Source organism: Callithrix jacchus, chromosome 4 (genome assembly GCF_049354715.1).
Source record: "Callithrix jacchus isolate 240 chromosome 4, calJac240_pri, whole genome shotgun sequence".
In the NCBI taxonomy this organism is placed as follows: Eukaryota; Metazoa; Chordata; class Mammalia; order Primates; family Cebidae; genus Callithrix; species Callithrix jacchus.
The window spans coordinates 20,499,919-20,520,485 of NC_133505.1; the positions used below are offsets into that span (position 1 = coordinate 20,499,919).

The 20,567-nt window shown below is 37.5% G+C and overlaps 1 protein-coding gene across 8 annotated transcripts in view; it reads left to right on the plus strand.

Annotated features, from left to right (window-relative positions):
• LOC100406559 (orofacial cleft 1 candidate gene 1 protein) overlaps nucleotides 1-20,567 on the plus strand; it is a 212,734-nt gene that overhangs the window by 129,555 nt on the left and 62,612 nt on the right. For 7 of the 8 annotated variants that reach the window (XM_035294963.3, XM_035294961.3, XM_035294971.3 and 4 more), the window contains 3 exons: nucleotides 2,129-2,215; nucleotides 6,075-6,143; nucleotides 10,464-10,630. In XM_035294963.3, the coding sequence (XP_035150854.3) occupies nucleotides 2,129-2,215; nucleotides 6,075-6,143; nucleotides 10,464-10,630 (323 nt within the window). The remainder of the gene's footprint in view (nucleotides 1-2,128; nucleotides 2,216-6,074; nucleotides 6,144-10,463; nucleotides 10,631-20,567) is intronic. The other variant, XM_035294964.3, reaches the window with a different exon arrangement.

Here is a 20,567-nt window from a genome sequence, read left to right on the forward strand (position 1 = left end):
ATAAACCAGGTAATATTCTAGGCACTGAGAGTGCTGAAGTGAGCTAAGAGATAATGTCTTTGCATTCATAGAGGTTATATTTCAGTGGGGAAGACAGGCAATCGTTGAGTGTAATACTATGTTTGTAAAACAATGCTTAATAGAATGTAAAATTATTATAAAATGTGTATAAATTCAGTACAGAACTTGGGGATATTTAAAGGATTTCAGAACTAAGTGTAGAAGCTGTCTCTTTGCTCCGGAGACCTCAGAATTCTTTCCTTGTAAAATGCTGTACATGGGATCCCAGAATTGGAAACACAAAATGAATCTCTCCAGGAGTGGCATTTGTAACTTAACACATGTACGTCAACCCACATGAAATGCAGAGGGAACACTTTATATCAACATTAAGGGCCCTCATTCCAGTTGCTTATGGAGGCATCGAGCCCTGAAGGGAGATGGGGTCTGGAAGGCTCCCAGCCTGCAGGCCTCGCTCATGTGCAGCTGGGCGAGACCCCAATGTCTCCACTGACAACAGAGATGCAAATGGTTTTGAGAATCTAAAAACGAAATACACTACTCCAGACTTTTGGTGAGAGATGACTTAACCTTTTTTACTCTCCACGGTCTTGATTATCTTGGTAATATTTACTAGTCAGTTATAGAAGATAAATAATTTGAGTTTTGTGTTGGTTTGGAGAAGCTTCCAGACTCTGGGTACCAGTAGTTGACTGATAGTGTAAGGACTATGATACCATGCTTGTACTAATATAGGTGGATTATTTTACCAGCATATGGAAGGGCATAGAGTATCACAGCGCTTTGTCGTAGAAGAAAAATATAAAACAATTACAGTGAATGAGGAAGAATGCTGTGATTGCAGTATAAAATACTTTGATTTCATGCTGCCAAGATTCATATCAGCCTCGTAGTTGTTGACAGATAAAGTAACAAAAATGAAACTCGTTTATTCTTTCCTTATTGAGACCTCAAGGTAAAGCAGATTTTCAGTTTTTGTACTTCCTGCATTGATAGAACAGAGACTGACACAAAAATGTGTCAGCCCAGAAATAGAAGTTGAACCTAGGTTCACATCAAAATTTCATTTAGCCTTGGAAAAGGAGCTGCTGTTTGAATTACTTTTGATCTTAAAACAAATATACTAAAGAATATCACAGTATATCTGATATGGATTAACCCTTCCCTGCGAGCCATACTTTCAGAGTCGTTTTCATTCTACAAGGCTTTATTTTTGCAGCGTTTGAGGCAACTTGAATTATCATCAGTGTAGGGTACATTTTGCTGAATGCAAATTACTAGCAACAGACATATACATTTCAGTCTGCAGGAAGTATGAAACTAGATTTGGAAAATTAATAGCAGGCCTTTTTCTCTATCACAAAGTTATACCTTATGCTACAGTTTGGTCATGAAGGTAAGGACAGAGTAAGTGGAAGACATGATGTGAGAAATTTTGCTTAGTGATGTTAAGATTGTTGATGTGAGTGGAATGAATTTCTGGCTAAATCATTTGCACCTTCCCTTCATGTTACCGAAGTTGACATAAGGAAGATGTATAAGCAAGCCTCTCTCTTTTCTCTTCTTTCCTTCCTAGTTTTCTCCCTTCTTCTCTCCCTTTCTCTCTCTCTTTCTCTCTCTTTCTTTCTTTTTACCCAACTAGCAACATGTACATTCTGCTGTAGTTTTTCATAATTAAGATAGTACTAAATTGCCTGTGGAATTCTGGACACAACAACATGATACACTTAGTGATACATAGGTGAGTAAATATAATCAGCAGTGCGCTCTACACATCATTATAATTCAACTATGTCCATTTCATGAGTATATCCTAAAAATAGTTTGGCTTAAGTTTTTTTTATTATTATTCTAAAGTCTATGTTTGATAATTTTCTCATTAACTTTTAGCAACAGAAAGATAGCATGAACTTGTTTCCTGAGTTACCTTTTCTGACCTTTTGCAAGATGATAATTATAAAAAAGGGAGGCCTGGAAGACTTGTAAAAAAATTAAGCTTATAAAAGAGCTAAAATGGTCCTTCTTTGCCGGTGTCGATTTCAAAATTAACATTTTGGTTCATGTGCTTCTAATAATCACTGACCCTTACCTCGTGTACTTTCCACAGGAAATGAATACGGCAGAAATTACTTTGACCCACTGATGGATGAGGAAATAAACCCAAGGCAGTGTGCGATGGAGGTCAGCAGAGAAGGTGAGCTAGAATTAAGTATGTAATTTTTGTGTCAGAATATTTTTTTCCATTCATGAAAATGAGGTGACAAAGATCACACATGCAGTTCCATTTAGATTTTGCAGCTTACAATTTAAATGGTAAGTTTTAACCACTAACAACATGATGGGCAGTGAAGGTAATTTTTCATCAAGGACAGCGGGCTGGTCAGATGGAAGAAGCACCAATGTGCTTTCATCTGATGCTACTGTGAGGAGTTTGATGCCATCATAAGGCCCATGTATGTGTCTGAGGAGCATCATCACCTTCAAATGCATCTCTGCTTTTTGAATTTAAAATGAACATTCTTCAACAAATCGCATCTAGCACAGGAGATTTCCATATTCTGAGATGACTGAATTTCTTTCCTTGAATTCATGGAACCATCACTTAACTTTAGAATTATGAAGGGGAAGTGATAGGATAACAATTTCCTCGTCCATAATCTTGAATACTAGCTGTGGTTGTAAAATAATAATTCAAAACTGCTCCTTAAGTGCATAATATTATGCATATTTTCAAGTTTACAAAATACTCGGGTTTTTATGAAGATTATTGATGAGATATTGACAATGACAAATGTTACCTAGAATCAGCTGCAATACAAACCATATCCCACCAGTGGGTGCCAGTCACTGAGTCTGCATGTTTTAATAAAAGAGTAGGGTAAATTCTCACAAAAAGGACTCAAGCATAGTGCAAAAATAATTTTTATGAAATAGCTCTCAATAACCTATTTTTAAATAATGCGGAATCCACAGATATTATCAAAAGAACTATGTGCAAGATAAGACAAAAACTCAGTCTCAGAGTCAGTTTTCACTGCTGGCTCAAAAGTCAGGGTGCATGTGAGGCTGGAAAAGTTCAGCCTTCTATTTACCCAAACACACTTAGGGGGTGAGAGACAATTCTAGTGAGTTCTGGGGAGGGGTATTGATTGAATTATCATTGAAGTCTGTTAAAATTTTGTAGGAGTCACAATATATAGTTATATTTGGTGGAATGTTTGTAATGTGAGGACTCACTAATTTGGGAAAGGTGACTTAGTAAGTTATGTTCAATGAATAAGGAATGGTTCTAACTACAGACAGGGAAGTTTTATAAAATACTGCTGGTCACTCTTTCAGCTTCCCTAGTCAGTTATTATTGCCTAACTCCCACGGCTAACGTGGGATTCCCTGTTTCAGGAAGCTCTTTTTGTGCTTGTACCTGCAGCCAGATCTGTGCTGGTGTGTGCTGTGGGAGGTCGGGGCTGGCTCTCTCGCTAGCTGCCAGTTCCACCTTTCTAATGAGTCTCCTTTCTAATGAACTCCTTTGCTATTGTTATTATTTTATTTCCTCCACTTCCTTCTAACTGCCTTCCCACTTTTTCTTCTCTTCTGCTTTTACTTTTTTCCCCTCATTTCTTCCTCAGTGCTTTTCTCCCCTTCTTTCTGGAGTTCCTTCATAACTATAAGATACATTTTATATATATTGAAAACGCATCACCACCACCTATTCCCCCCCTCCCCACACTTTTCTTTTTAATTGAGCACCTTCTAGGAACTGAACGCTATCTGAATTTTAAAAACAAGCACAACAACAGCAATAAAAACTAATCCCAGCACTTTGGGAGGCTGAGGCGGGTGGATCACGAGGTCAAGAGATCGAGACCATCCTGGTCAACATGGTGAAACCCCGTCTCTACTAAAAATTAAAAATTAGCTGGGCATGGTGGCGCGTGCCTGTAATCCCAGCTACTCAGGAGGCTGAGGCAGGAGAATTGCCTGAACCCAGGAGGCGGAGGTTGCGGTGAGCCAAGATTGCGCCATTGCACTCCAGCCTGGGTAACAAGAGTGAAACTCCGTCTCAAACAAACAAACAAACAAACAAACAAAAAAACCAAAACCTACAGAGCAGGGGAGAAGAAGGAAGCTAAACATATATGATCCAGTATGATTTAAAGACTGGAGCTGTGGTTAAGAATATCATATGACAATCTTTTGGAGTTGAAATAGGAGAGCAGAAGAAACAGGAAGATGCAGGGGTGCAGAGAGAGAGAGCTCAGATCAGTGCCTCCTGACAAGATGGGTCCTCAGCCTTGAGTCTGTAATTTATGATGTCCTCTTTTACTTTTTGCTTGGTACTCACACTTTCACAGTTACTTCATTTAGGGGTCAACCAGTGCTAACTAGCAATCTTTCCACTTTCTCTGTGGCATGGGGCTAGAGGTTACTCAGAGACATAACATCAGAGCCGCTGGGTGGGTTCCAGAGAGGGGTAGACTGAAGCAAGCTGCGGTTCACAGCAGTTCGTGTGGCAGAATTTTGGAAACACCTCAAAGGTCTTTCTTGTACCCAACTATCTTCACCTAGGTTGAGTTTTTTGTTATTGTTGTTTGTTTTTTAAAAGGGTCTCACTCTTCAGCTCAGGCTGGAGTTGCAGTGGCATGATCTCAGCTGACTGCAACCTCCATCGTCTAAGCTCAAGTGATCCTCCCACCTCAGTCTACTGAGTAGCTGGGACTACAGGCACACGCCACCATGCCTGGCTAAATTTTGTGTTTTTTGTAGAGAAGGGATCTTGCTGTGTCGTTCAGGCTGGTCTCAGGCTCCTGGACTAAAGCAATCTGCCTGCCTCAGCCTCCCAAAGTGCTAGTATTATGAACGGCTGCAGCTGGCTTGGCTGAACGATGTTCTTATGTTTATTTGTTCATAATCTGTATTCCAAAACAATATGAGGTAGCTTGCAATAGAAACATAAATGCACATAATTATAGAAAAGTTCAAGTAAAGATGAAAGGGGGATTTGAGAACATCTACAAAAGGGGACAAGTTAATGTACAAAAAAACCAGGACAATATTATTACCATAATTAAGCACTCATTTTTACACGGAGCTTCCTGGAAGTCATGGTATAAAAAGAAACACCATAAGTAGGTTAGTTCTTATGTTTAATAAAAATTATGCTCTTTTTTTAAGTGTAAATAAGCCACCATCACCACCGCGATTTTATTTTTTACACTAAATAATGTTCCTTTTTATATGGTAGAAAGTAGAAATTGCAAAATGCTTTATTATTAATTACTGGTAAATACGTTTTACTTAATATAGAATACAGCTTCAGTGCTACTATGTAGTAGGTGTGTAACATTTTGTTATTTTCCAATTTTGCATATGACCTGATGTAGGTAATAATAGCTTGCGGATTAGTCAGAGTTCTCCAAAGAGGAATACCCACCTAGATAACCTTTTGACTCTCTTCCAGAACAATGTTTTTATTGTGTGTGTGTGTGTGTGTGTGTGTGTATGCGTGTTTTGCAGGGGATAATGACATGGCCTTAATGCTTTAAATTTACAAAAGAACTTAGAAGCCCTGTATTTCCTACTATATTGCAATAGCACATACTAAAGAATCCAGAACCATCTAAATTTCTTGTTTCTTATACCTAAATAGAAAAAAAAAATCACATATAGAGAGTAGCTAATGGAAAACACTCATTCATTTTGATCACTTGTATATTCTTTTGTATGTTTTAACAAACCAAAATGACTAATTCTGAGATGATTCTTGAGTAATAGATGTCATAATTCATTGGACATGAGATCAGTTTTAATGGCGAAGTATCTTATTATGCATGTCTTGTAATATACATTTAAAAATCATTGTTCTATCATTGATTTACAAAAGGGGGTTTCTTTTTCAGAACATGGCAGCATATTGAGTGTTGAGTTGTGTCTATGACCCAGAATATAACTAAATGACCGTGATTAATAATTTCTTTTTGTGATTATGTTTGCATATCTATAAATTAATTGATGAGGAAGTTATTTTGTACATGTTCTTTTAACACTCCTACTAGGTGATGATAGAATTTTCTATAATCAATTAACAAAACATTTTGATGAGAGCGGACAAGAAAAACCCCAAGGTAAGAGACCAATTATCTTCAATCTTTTATTTTAACATTAGTTGTAAATTGATTGAAATGGTTTCTTGGAAATGCTCACCTATCTTTTCTAAATATAACCATTCACTGATTACCTATGTGAGCTTTCAATGGTTGTAGATATTTAAATGTAGCTGAAGTTTAGGGAAAAAGTAATTATGACCCAATTTCCTATAATTGCATAGAATTTATAACCCAAAATGGTAAAAATGATTTAAGATTTACTGTTGAAGGATCTTAAAATGGCATACGGCATACTTGGATTCACTAATTTATGATGTGATGTGCTACTCTTTTTTTTTTTCCCTCCATAATACATTTTATTTATTTTTATTTTATTTAATTTAAAAAAATTTTTTTATTGCATTTTAGGTTTTGGGGTACATGTGCAGAACATGCAAGACAGTTGCATAGGTACACACAAGGCAGTGTGTTTTACTTCCTTTCTCCCCTTCACCCACATTTGGCATTTCTCCCCAGGCTATTCCTCCCCACCTCCCCCTCCCACTGGCCTTCCCCTTTTCCCCCCAATAGACCCCTGTGTTTAGTACTCCCCTCCCTGTGTCCATGTGTTCTCATTTTTCATCACCCACCTATGAGTGAGAATATGCAGTGTTTCATTTTCTGTTCTTGTGTCAGTTTGCTAAGAATGATTTTCTCCAGATTCATCCATGTCCCTACAAACGACACAAACTCATCATTTCTGATTGCTGCATAATATTCCATGGTGTATATGTGCCACATTTTCCCAATCCAGTCTATCATCGATGGGCATTTGGGTTGATTCCAGGTCTTTGCTATTGTAAACAGTGCTGCAATGAACATTCGTGTGCATGTGTCCTTATAGTAGAACGATTTATAGTCTTTTGGATATATACCCAGTAATGGGATTGCTGGGTCAAATGGAATTTCTATTTCTAAGGCCTTGAGGAATCGCCACACTGTCTTCCACAATGGTGGAACTAATTTACACTCCCACCAACAGTGTAAAAGTGTTCCTATTTCTCCACATCCTCTCTAGCATCTGTTGTCTCCAGATTTTTTAATGATTGCCATTCTAACTGGTGTGAGATGGTATCTCAATGTGGTTTTGATTTGCATCTCTCTGATGACCAGTGACGATGAGCATTTTTTCATATGATTGTTGGTCTCATATATGTCTTCTTTCGTAAAATGTCTGTTCATATCCTTTGCCCATTTTTGAATGGGCTTGTTTGTTTTTTTCTTGTAAATCTGTTTGAGTTCTTTATAAATTCTGGATATCAGACCTTTGTCAGATGGGTAAACTGCAAAAATTTTTTCCCATTCAGTTGGTTGCCGATTCACTCTAGTGACTGTTTCTTTTGCCGTGCAGAAGCTGTGGAGTTTGATTAGGTCCCATTTGTCTATTTTGGCTTTTGTTGCCAATGCTTTTGGTGTTTTGTTCATGAAGTCCTTGCCTACTCCTATGTCCTGGATAGTTTTGCCTAAATTTCCTTCTAGGGTTTTTATGGTGCTAGTTCTTATGTTTAAGTCTTCAATCCATCTGGAGTTAATTTTAGTGTAAGGTGTCAGGAAGGGGTCCAGTATCTGCTTTCTGCACATGGCTAGCCAGTTTTCCCAACACCATTTATTAAACAGGGAATCCTTTCCCCATTGCTTGTTTTTGTCAGGTTTATCAAAGATTGTATGGTTGTAGATATGTTGTGTTGCCTCCGATGCCTCTGTTTTGTTCCATTAGTCTATATCTCTGTTTTGGTACCAGTACCATGCTGTTTTGATTACTGTAGCCTTGTAATATAGTTTGAAATCTGGTAGTGTGATGCCCCCTGCTGTGTTCTTTTTGCTTAGAATTGACTTGGCTATGTGGGCTCTCTTTTGGTTCCCTATGAAGTTCATGGTGGTTTTTTCCAGTTCTGTGAAGAAAGTCAATGGTAGTTTGATGGGGATAGCATTGATTCTGTAAATTACTTTGGGCAGTATAGCTATTTTCACGATATTAATTCTTCCTAACCATGAACATGGAATGTTTCTCCATCTGTTTGTGTCCTCTCTTATTTCATTGAGCAGTGGTTTGTAGTTTTCCTTGAAGAGGTCCCTTACGTTCCTTGTGAGTTGTATTCTAAGGTATTTTATTCTTTTTGTAGCAATTGTGAATGGCAGTTCGTTCTTGATTTGGCTTTCTTTAATTCTGTTATTGGTGTAGAGGAATGCTTGTGATTTTTGCACATTGATTTTATATCCTGAGACTTTGCTGAAGTTGCTTATCAGTTTTTGGGCTCAGGTGATGGGGTCCTCTAGGTGTACTATCATGTTGTCTGCAAATAGAGTCAATTTGGCTTTCACCTTTCCTATTTGAATACCCTTTATTTCTTTTTCTTGCCTGATTGCTCTGGCTAGAACTTCCAGTACTATATTGAATAGGAGTGGTGAAAGATGGCATCCTTGTCTAGTGCTGGATTTCAAAGGGAATGCTTCCAGTTTTTGCCCATTCAGTATGATATTGGCTGTTGGTTTGTCATAAATAGCTTTTATTACTTTGAGATACGTTCCATCGATACCGAGTTTATTGAGGGTTTTTAGCATAAAGGGCTGTCGAATTTTGTCGAATGCCTTCTCTGCGTCAATTGAGATAATCATGTGGTTTTTGTTTTTGGTTCTGTTTATGTGGTGAATTACGTTTATAGACTTGTGTATGTTGAACCAGCCTTGCATCCCCGGGATGAATCCTACTTGATCATGATGGATAAGTTTTTTGATTTGCTGTTGCAATCGGCTTGCCAATATTTTATTGAAGACTTTTGCATCTATGTTCATCATGGATATTGGCCTGAGATGTGCTACTCTTTTTAAAGACTGTGTCTTAGTTTTTGAACAAATGCTTTTGGGTGGAAGACAAGTAGTATATTGTTCTCAACCTGAGCATGGAAATTCATATTTGCAAATGTTAGGCTTTTTAAGTAAGAAATTATTTTATGTATTAAACTAAAAATGTAAAGGTCACCTTTAAAAACTGAATTTTAAATTCTTAGTTTAACGCATATAAATTCATGCCAGAACCATATTGTAGTTTTTGCCAAAGAATTAAATATAAGTTGCTGTATATTTCATGGGGAATGATTCTATTATTATTATTATTTACCATGTGTGCTTAGTGCTTAAAATTAAGCATCATAAATGGTTATACTTAAGTCATACCTCTATAGGTTTAGTCTAACTTCTGAGTCAGCAAACCTATTGAATACTTTTTAGTGCTAGACACTGAGTAATGCACTTTTATGTGTACTATTTCTTTTCCATTCTGATGACTTTTTCATCTTGGATCCTTTGAAACCACACAAGTCAAACATTTACAGATAGCATATAATAGATCTTCTGAAATCATTTATGGACTTACAAAAGTCTCTTAGAATTTATAGAATAGGCATTTTATGAAGTGTTTTGTAGAAAAGGATGTAGCTGAGACTTATAAAGTATAAGGACTTATGCAAAGTAATATAGTGAATCAGGGAGCAAAGAACGTGGGGGCCTCAGGACGCTCTAGCTCAGTGCTCTCTCCAGCACCCCACCTCATTTCCTCCTGCAGAAGAAGCCCTGTTCTAATGATTCTTATTAACATTCTAGACTAGGAGACATGGAAAATTTCATATTATACCTTCCAGCATTTTTTACAGACTGGAAGAGGGAGGATCATTTTATATTTACAGCATGCATCTGGCTAGATGAATAGGTATCTTTTGTAGATGAAACTGTTTTCAGGTGATAGAGAAGTAAGGTACACATACCATGTATATAAATGCTGGCATTTCTATGCAAATAAACAAGGTAGCCCAAATAAAGTGCCTCTGTGTGCAGAGCTCAGGAAGTGTTCTCAGAGATCCCAAGGTGGGAAAATGAACCAAAGAGCTCTGGCTTCTTCTAAGCCTATTCATCTCCTAAACTGGTTCCAGCAACACAGCAAGTAAGTGGTAAGATGTTGAAGTAAACAACATGTAATATTAATGCACAGAAAAGCACAGTATCCACATTTCAAGATATATTTGGTAACTGGGAAAAAGGCTTAAATGTACAGCTGTACTTTGTTGCATTTGTAAACATTATGGGATAATCAAAGGTGGTTGTGGTTGTTTTTTAATCTTAAAACTTCTGTGCTTTAGTTATTTTACAGTACATGAAATAGAAAATAATTTGCTAATTGGTTGATTATGAAAAACCAATCTTTATTGCATATGAGAAAATCAGTGATTAGTCTACTGTGTGTTTAGTCAACATTAAATTGACAAAAACAAATGGAATTCCATGTGATTTTCTTGGGGTAAACAGATGAGAGCGGCGGGGAGGAGACTCTGAATTCTGAAGCACCTGGGAGTTCCAGTAAGAATCACAAAATCCACAAAGAAGCCAGTGAAGCCACCCCTGATTACCTTGAGGAGTTCCAAAGATATGCTGAAAAAAACATGATTCTGCTTAGAAGTTCTCCACTAGAACAGGTCAGCATTAACAGTGTACTGAGAAATGTAAGACAATTTCTCTTTTACAAATGACAAGTTCAAGTGGCAGGCCTACACATGGTCTACTGATTTTGCTTACCAGCACACTCTTTCTAGAATACTTGATGACTTTGTTGAGCAATTTTTAAATTTTTTTATATGCATTGTAAAACATGTAGGCAGAAGTTATGCTCCTTATCAATATCCTCACCTCTCCTGGATATTGATAAGGAGCATAACTTCTATCTATACATTTTACAAAGTGTATAAAATTTACTTTGTACAATTTAGTTTCATTATGTGCTTTTATTTTGTGTTAGATTGCTCATTTCTAGCATATGATGAATTACTGATAATAAAATCTGAAACCAGTGTACACCTACTTGGAAAAATTAAGCAACTGCTTGGACCTTTTTGCTCAACACTGTATCACTATGTGAATATTCTTGCACTTCTAAAGTCACTATTTAAGGAACTTGGGTATTCTCATTGCTGTGAGTTGCACCACATAAGAGTCTTTAGCTGACTATCTTGACTTCAAAGACAATCTGATTTCTCTTCTGATTTCTGTGTCTGTAGGTTCTATTCATATGTAATGTGCCATTGTGTGCTCTGACCCATCAAGGACAGGAGAAGTGATAAAAGTACAAGAATCTTACGTGTCTAGCTCCAGCATGTATGTGTATGTGTGTGTGTTGTTGTTGTTTTGTAAAAGGTAAGCAGACTCAGGCTAAAGAGGAAAAAATTCACCAGGTGAAAAAGACTATTCTCAATGAGATCTTTTATAACAACATGTCACAAGTGGAGATATTATTTGGAACTTCAGAAGAGACAGGAATAGCTTAGGTGGAAGCTGGGAGGTAATATCCTTTAATTTGGAGTATGGAAATTCCATAAAAGTTTTTCATATCTTCCTTTGTGCCACTCAGACCAGAATATCATGGACACATTAAGGTTATGTCTATTTTAAGCTTTCTCAAGCAAGTGACCCAAATTAGCAAATACAGCCTTCCTTAACAGAGCCAGTTACATGGCTCCGATAGTGGTTTGAATTGTGTTCTCCAAAAATATGTGCACCTTAGTATCAGGGAATGTGACCTCATTTGGAAATAGAGTCTTTGCCGGTATAATTAACTTAAGGATCTCCAGATGAGATCATCCTGAATTTAGGGTGGACCCTCAATCCGATGACCGATGTCCTTTTAAGAGAAAGGAGAGATTCGAGACTCAGACATGTGAGGGAGGAAGAAATTGAGGTGATCCATCTACAAGCAAAGGACCACCAGGGATCACCACAGTCGCCAGCAGCTGGGAGAGAGGCATGCGGTGGATTCTCCTGAGAGCCTAAGGAAGGAACCATCCTGAGAACACTTTGACTTTAGACCTCTGGCCACCAGAACTCTGAGACAATAATTTCTGTTGTTTTCAATGATCATGTTTGTGATAGTTTTTTATGTCAGCAGTGGGCAACTAATATAGTTCCTGGGATAGTTGATCTCACTGGCTAGGCTTCACTTCACTGCTGTGCTAACCCTGCCTCACACCTTTATGAAGACAGGGCTCTCAAAGGAAATGGAGGTGAAAAGATGTATATTTTTATACATCTTTTTTAAAACAAGTGTTTTTCAGATGTATATTCTGATACATTAACAGTTCAACATTTCCATTTTTTTTGCACCATGTAGTGCCATTGTATATGTTTTAATTTGCACCATGTTTTTGATCATAGATACCTGGATTTCTTTGGGATATGGGGCTAATATTTTAAAATCCTCATTCTGTACAAGATAAACTGAGGCACAGAATGCTCACCTGCTTCACTGTTGCGAGGCTGTCATTCAAAAGCCAGCACAGTGTCTAGAAGCCCAACACAAGTAGAACTCAAGTCTGCATTTTTCCCATGTCTCAGTAGTAGGAGACAGTCCACATATTCAGGAGAATTCAAGTCTTCTGCAACTACCACCATGATTCCCTTTAAACACTGAAATTTGTGATCTACTTTTTTCTCCTAATCAATATGTCTTAAATTATGTGAAATTCAACCTAAACTGACTACCTGAATAATTGCAAGAGAAATCATGTGCTGACCTATGATCATAGATTCATATGACAGATTCGTATGGGGGAAGGAGGCTGAGCTGGAGTCAGACCTCTGTTGGGGCATGGCTTTTACACTCACAGGGTATCAGATCATAGGCAAGTTATTTAACTTCCCTGACCTCAGTTTCCTTATCTGTAATTCAGGGGAAATTAGATCTATCTCATTGCACTGAATGGAGGATGAGATGAGTCATCCATGAATAATCTAGCTCAAAGTAGCTGCTGAATAAACGGCAGGAGGTACAATAAAGAGCAAAGATTCTAATCCCAGCACTTTGGGAGGCCGAGGCGGGTGGATCACAAGGTCAAGAGATCGAGACCTCCTGGTCAACATGGTGAAACCCCGTCTCTACTAAAAATACAAAAAATTAGCTGGGCATGGTGGCGCGTGCCTGTAATCCCAGCTACTCAGGAGGCTGAGGCAGGAGAATTGCCTGAACCTAGGAGGTGGAGGTTGCAGTGAGGCGAGATTGCACCATTGCACTCCAGCCTGGGTAACAAGAGTGAAACTCCGTCTCAAAAAAAAAAAAAAAAGATTCTAACACCCATTCTCAGGTCCATGGTGGCAATGTTCTTATGTTTGCTGTGTCGGGAAGTTGTATGAACACACCAGGTAGTATCATAAGCAGGAAAAAGCTTCAGATTTGGTGTTAGAACTCACAGCTTTCATCTTCATTCAGGTATTTATATGAACTTAGACCTCTGTGTTAAATAGGGCTAAATAATTTGAACCTCTTATGGATGCATGGGGATTGAGATGTGTCCAGGTGCCTGGCAGATAATGTTTTCTTTTTCTTGTGACTGATTTTCTATATTTGTTGAGACCATTACCTATTTTGACTTTTTATCACTATTGTAATGGTGAACTGATAATTACAAAAGGCAAGGTGTTTAAATGGAGATCCAGGCAGGGGAGTCCCAGCTGGGGTGAGTGTTGCTGGCTGAGTCTCTTCTCTTAAACTACTTATCTATAACTACTGATTTATCTGGTGACTGGAGTGATTGCTTCTCGTCGTAACATTACAGAGCCTTGTTGTGGTGGAAAACCTGGAATGATAGAAGAATTCAGATTGTAAAAAGAGCTGGGGTGCTTGACTAAGGTTACCAGTGGGACTGATCTGGGAATTGTCTAGTACAGAGATTACTATTTGAATGCTCATTAGATTTAGAGATCCTGATAGTTGATGTATATCTTGGAGAGAAAAAGAGAAGAAAACTCTCATATATATACAGCATAGTCAAAGGATGGTGTTATTAAAATTTGTGAAATTTGAATATCCAAGCACATCTACTGTGGGACCCCTACTTTTTTTCTGTAGACAGAGTAGAATATGGAAGAATGAAGAATTTCCCTTCTCACTTTGCAAAAACATTGTGTGTGGTTGAGTATGTGTATGTCTGTGTATATGGTTGTGTGGGGGGATGGATGTCTATGCACATATGGCTCTGTTTGTGTGTGTGTGTGTGTGTGTGTATGTGGGTGGGTGGGTATATATATGTGCATGAACATGGTTGTGAATGTGTGTGTTGGGGAAGGGGCTGTATAGAGCCCCAGTGGGACTGGTATACTGAATTCCCAAGGATCCAGCATAGAACTGATGAGAAAATTACTCTGGAGTTGAGCTTTAGTTAGCAGGGTGATGGCAATGTTAGCAGTGATGCAGTCACTCCTGAAACTATAGGAAGCATCAGCCAGGACTAATATATGAGCTAATGTAAGTCACTCATTGGGGACTCCAGAAGTACCCAGAGAAGGAGAACTTCTCAGCTGGCTGAGATCTCATGATAAAGGCAGATGTAAGAGCCCATGAAATCTGGCCCTAGGTAAGGTGAGTGTGATGGGTAAACAGGATAACCACACACTACAGAAACTTAAAAAAAAATTGGGTCACTTAATGTGACCACTTTTTATTCCACAGTTATCGGTCTACATAGGATAGGCTAGTTCTGTAAGTATCTCAGAAAAGTACTATAGGTGATGCTTCCTGTCCAAGGCTGTCAAAGAAGCAGGGAAACATCTGTTATGGTTTGGCCCTGTGTCCCCACCCAAATCTCATCTTGAATCGTAATCCCCACATGTCGAGGGAGGGACCTGGTGGGAGGTGATTGGATCATGGGGACAGTTTCCCCCATGCTGTTCTTATGACAGTGAGTGAGTTCTCAGGAGATCTTATGGTTTAAAAGTGTTTGGCAGTTTCCCCTGGATCTTGCTGTCTCTCATGCTTCAACATCATAAAACACACCTCGTTCTTCTTCACCTTTCACCATGATTGTAAGTTTCCTGAGGCCTCCACAGCCATGTGGAACTATAAATCAGTTAAACTTTCTTTTTCTTTGTAAATGACCCAGTCTCAAGTATGTCTTTATAGCAGTGTGAAAATAGGCTAACACAGTATTCCAAAGCATGATGAGATTAGAAGAAACAAAACCAAGAGTTGGGAGGATGAGAGGGGAAGTGGGAAGGTAACATTCTCAGAGTCAGCTGAGAACATCCCATTTCAAGGGCCATGCAAATAATGAAATACCATTTTTATTCTTATCATAGGGCAGTTGAGTTGCCCAAGTATAGAAAGCAACTTTAGAAATATTCGTGCTGACTTTTTATATCCCACTGACATTGGAAAGCTTATAGGAACGATTTTATGGAATGACTTAGGTCTGAGAATTATCTAGTAAAGAATAAAACTAATTGATTAAGTGAATAAATTTAATTAATTTAGTCACAGAGGAAATCCAGGGAAACAATAATACATTGTTTTTCAAATGTGTATTAAATTAGAAATAAAATAATTTTATTTTACATGTCAGCTACCAGGAGGAAATGTTTTCCTGGACATTCCCTAATATCTACTGTATGCTGTGTACCTGTTCCTAATCAGTTGCAGATAACTAGGTTTTCCTCTGAATTTTAATTGTAGACAATCCATACATTTAGTTTATTCAATTAGAAAACCATGATTTAAGGAGGGTTTTTTTTTTTTGGGCAATTAATGAGTAGTGTTTTTTAAGGATTTTGTCTTGATTTAAAAAATAAAATATAGCATTTAGGCTAATGGTGGAATATATATATATGAGTCCAAACTAAGCAGATATCAGGGAAACATTCTGAAAAACAAACCAGTATATACCGGCAGTTAACCCTACTTTCCCAAATTCTTCATGACTTTCTGGCATTTGGCAGTAGGTATAAATCAAATCTAACACTGTGAAGTGAGTGAATGTCAAGTTTGAAATCAGATACTTGGATATGTGAGAGATCTTAAAATATAAAATTTGTAATAAAGGTCTATGTAAATTCAAGATGAACTACAGAAGGAACTTTAACAGATTAATCCGTATATTTTCTGTAAGCCAGACTAACTAATGTGGTAGCTCATATACCATTCCTTTAACATTATATTAAGAATAAATGCAGGTATAATTTAAAATTTATGAGCAAAACTATAAAAGGTGAAGAAGCAAGGGCACAGAGCACAAATATTTTATGGATAAAAAAACAGTGGTGATTGTCCATATTTTAATTTAAGGGAAAGGATAATGACACTGCCATTCTTTATCGTTTGCAAGTTTCCATCACGTTCCTTGCCTTTCTGAGGTAGGCAAGAAAAGTGCTCTGTTATAAATGCGAAAGAAGATCTAGAGGGCAGAAATATCATTTTACAGTTAAAAGGCTCACAGAATTTTAACAGAAAGTTTTTAATATTTGGTTATGTCTATATGAGACTATTTTACTGTCTAATTTATAGCACCCCCAATTTTTCCACATTTGGCTTTCTTTCTATTTATTTTTAAATTCCTTCTTAGCCATTTAACATACTTTTTTTTTTTGACGGAGTCTCGCTTTGCTGCCCAGACTGGAGTGCAGTGGTTCGATCTCAACTCACTGCAACCTCTGCCTCCCAGGTTCAAGCGATTCTCCTGCCTCAGCTTCCCAAGTAGCTAGAATTACAGGCACCCACCACACTTGGCTAATTTTTGTTTTTGTAGTGGAGACTTCACCATATTGGCCAGGCTGGTCTCAGAATCCTGACTTGAAGTGATCCACCTGTTCTTGGCCTCCCAAAGTGCTGATGACATGTGAGCCACTGTGCCCGGCCTATTTGGCATACCTTTTGAGTTGGCCAGTATATTCTGGAGACATTTGGATAGAGACATTCTTGCCAAAGCTGACCGGAATTCCAAGAGAAGCAGGCTACCATCGAGAATGAATAAATATTTTAGTGACATTATCTTTGCTTGGAAAATTATTTAGCAGTAACAGTTTTGTATTTGCTTAGTATAGGGTCATATTCTATAAGCACTTCTAGGTGAAAAGTTTTTGTTTCATTTGCAAAACAAAAATGATCCTGTTTTTTACTTTTTTCTTTATGATTTATTTTATATATGATCTTTTTATTTCTTCTGCCATTGGTAGTATTTTTCATGTTGAAACATAAAATAACCTCCATTCTCCTTTCCAATACTAGGAGCTATTGAAGTTGATAATTAGGAAACTGAGGTTGCTGAGGAAATTTATATCATTTAAAAAAGTGTGTGGGTTCACAGCATAACAGGAATCTGTGAATGAGGAAAGTAATTGATTCTACAATCATTCAAAATAGGATGGTCCAAGCATGTGTCCCTGGTGGTCAGGCACAGTCCAAGGATAACATTTTATGTATGTATAAATGAGATGGGCTGATTATTCTTCAGTGAACATACTTTTTTGGAACTGAAATTTAGTACAAATGGATTGTCAGAGAGTTTAAGATTCTATTATTAGGTAACAATCAGAGGGCAGACATTCTTTATTTCTGATTGGGGCAGTCACATTTTCTTTACTACTCAGCTAAGCCTTAGGGTATGGTTGGTTCACGGGCTCTTATGGAAGTTCAGGAGCCAGACACGACAGGAACCAGAATAGGAATCCGCCTACCTCTGCATGGACTGGGGCGAAAGAAGAATGTGTGTTGTCATTATTGGGAGTAAAATAAGTCTTCACTTATGTTGTCGATAGGTTCTTGGAAACTGCAATTTTTAGTGAAATAACATATAAAAAATTAATTTTACCACAGGCTAATTGATAGGAGTAAGAGTTAAGTTCTTATGGCATATTTCTAGTCACAAATACATCACCAAACATCTGAATAAAGACCAAAGCGTTGAAATTTTAAGCAATTTTAAGTGAAATAACATATAAAAAATTAATTTTACCACAGGCTAATTGATAGGAACAAGAGTTAAGTTCTTATGGCATATTTCTAGTAACAAAACATCACCAAACATCTGAATAAAGACCAAAGACTTCTAATTTTAAGCATTGAAATAAATGTAGCCTATACATATGTTTAAGGAAAGTTATTAAAAATGAGAATGTTGGCTAAATAGGAAAAATTTTTACCCACTTATTCCAGTTTAGGGTAGAAGGTGGCTGGAGTCCATCCAAGCAGCTCAGGGCACAAGGTAGGAGCCAACCCTGGACAAGACACCATCCCGTTGCGGGGTGCACTCACACATCCCACACTCAAACACACTGGGACAGTGTAGACACACCAGTGAACCTAATGGGCACATCTTTAGGATATGGGAGGAAATGGGAGGACCCAGAGAGAATCCACACAGATATGAGGAGAAAGTGTAGACTCCACCCAGGCAGTGGCCACGGCAGGGAACTGATTTTCTTTGTCCTTGTTGTAATGAAATGACATTGACTGAAACATTATTTGGGGAAACTGCTGTATAGGTTTCTGTGTGCTTATGAAACCATACGGAGGGAAGAGCCAAACAAGTGAACGCAATAATTGCCAGTAGATTTGCATATTTGGTTAAACTTTCAGATCCTGAAAGTTAGGTATTTAAAATTACAGCAAAGTTGTTCTTGACTTACTTCCAGCTCTTTTAATTTTTTGTTTATATATGGGTCACCACCACAATGGTCAAGATATTCCCTCAAAGTTCAAGGCAAGCTCAACTGTCTTCCAATTAGCCTTTTGGCGAGAAGCGTTCTGAGCTTTAGTAAGCTCTGAAATAATATTAAAGCATGAGTTTTTGGTTTTTGTTTCAGAGCAAAACATCTATGTTTTACGGAATTTTGCGGCAGTTTCACCGTACTGAGTATGCCACCCTCAACATTACTTTATTATGTATAATTTTAAAACAAACAACACCATTTTGACAAAAGATTGAATAATTTCACTGTCTTCTTTGATGACTTATTTCAATTCCCTTACAAAGTTTCTGATATAACTAAACTTTCTTCAGAAACTCAGCCCTCATTTATATATCAGCAATGGATTTATGAGCCTCATACTGAAAACTCATGCGTGTAAGAAAGAAATGAGAAACTGCATTGCTTTCAGGAGGAAGAAACTCCCATATTTGATATCAAACAAACATAATAACACTTCAATAATAAAATCAAGATACTTATGCTATATTCCATGAGTTTCTTGAGAGAAAGGGCTATATCTTTTTATCTTCAGCACCAAGAACAGGGCCTGGAAAAAAACAAAGTTTACCTTCATGGAATGTTTGCTCAATGAATGAATGAAGGAATGAGTGAATGCTTCAGATAACTAGCATGGGAAAATTATCATGGATATCACTGGCTTATATAAATGTTCTGTGATATTAATTTTCTCTAATGCTGTTATAATGTCATTATGTGGAGTGTTATGATTTGGTACTTTCATGTATATCAACTAAATTACTTTCTAAAATATTTAAGTGTCATAGAGTAAAGGGCCCTTTAATAATATAATAGCTAACATTCATTGCATACCTACTGACACTATTTAAGCACTTTGCATAATTTAACCTCACAACTCCATAAGTGGATAGTATATTATCACCCCCATCTTATAGAAGAGCAACCTAAGGCACAGATAGGCCAAGTAACTTGGGAAAGGTTTTATAGCTAATAAGTTGCTCAGTCAGGATTATAACTTAATCTTAACCATTATACCATCTTGCTAATGAGAGTACACAGTTTTAAAAACTATGGCTTTTTAATATAAATTTTTTTTTTGTCAATCATCTGCCACTTTACTTTTTGCAGGAAGTGACATCCTCAGGCCAATGAAGTGATTTTCACATACGTGAAATTATAGTAGAATATGGACCACAGTATTTTGTGAGGCAAGTTATAACATTATTTCACCTGGTATTTGATAAACCATGTATGAGTCAGGTTCTATGGAGAAATGAAACCAGTCTATGAGGAGATTCATTGTAGGAATTTGTTCACATGATTATGAAAGCCAAAAAGTCCCACCAAGCGCTGTCTGCAACCTGGAACCAGAGGAAACTGATGGTTTATCTCTCAGTTTGAGTCCAAAAGCTGAGAACCAGTGATAGCGGTGGTGGGGCTGCTTGGGTCCCCAAATAAGTCTTGGAGTTCAAAGACCTCAAAACCAGGAGCTCTGTGTCAAAGAGCAGGAAAAGTTGGATGTTTTAGCTCAAACAGATTGAATTCACCCTTTCTCTTTTTGTTCTATTCCAGCCCTTGATGGATTAGATGCTGCTCACCCACACTGGTGAAGGCTATCTTTATAACTTGGTCTACTGATTCAATTGTTAATCTCTTCTGAAAATACCCTCACAGACACACTCAGAAATGTTTTACCAGCTATCAGGGCATCCCTTAGCCCAGTCAAGTTGACACATCAGTTTAACCATCACAAACCTAGAAAAACAAAGTTGGTAAATATTTACAATAGCTCGAAGACTCATTGATATTCCTAGCAATTAAACTGGGAAAACAAAGCCCAATGCAGACTAAATTACAAAATAATCATTCCAGCCTTTCCTCCCCCACTTTTCTCCAGATTGTCTGGCTATTTGAAATCTTTTGAGGTTT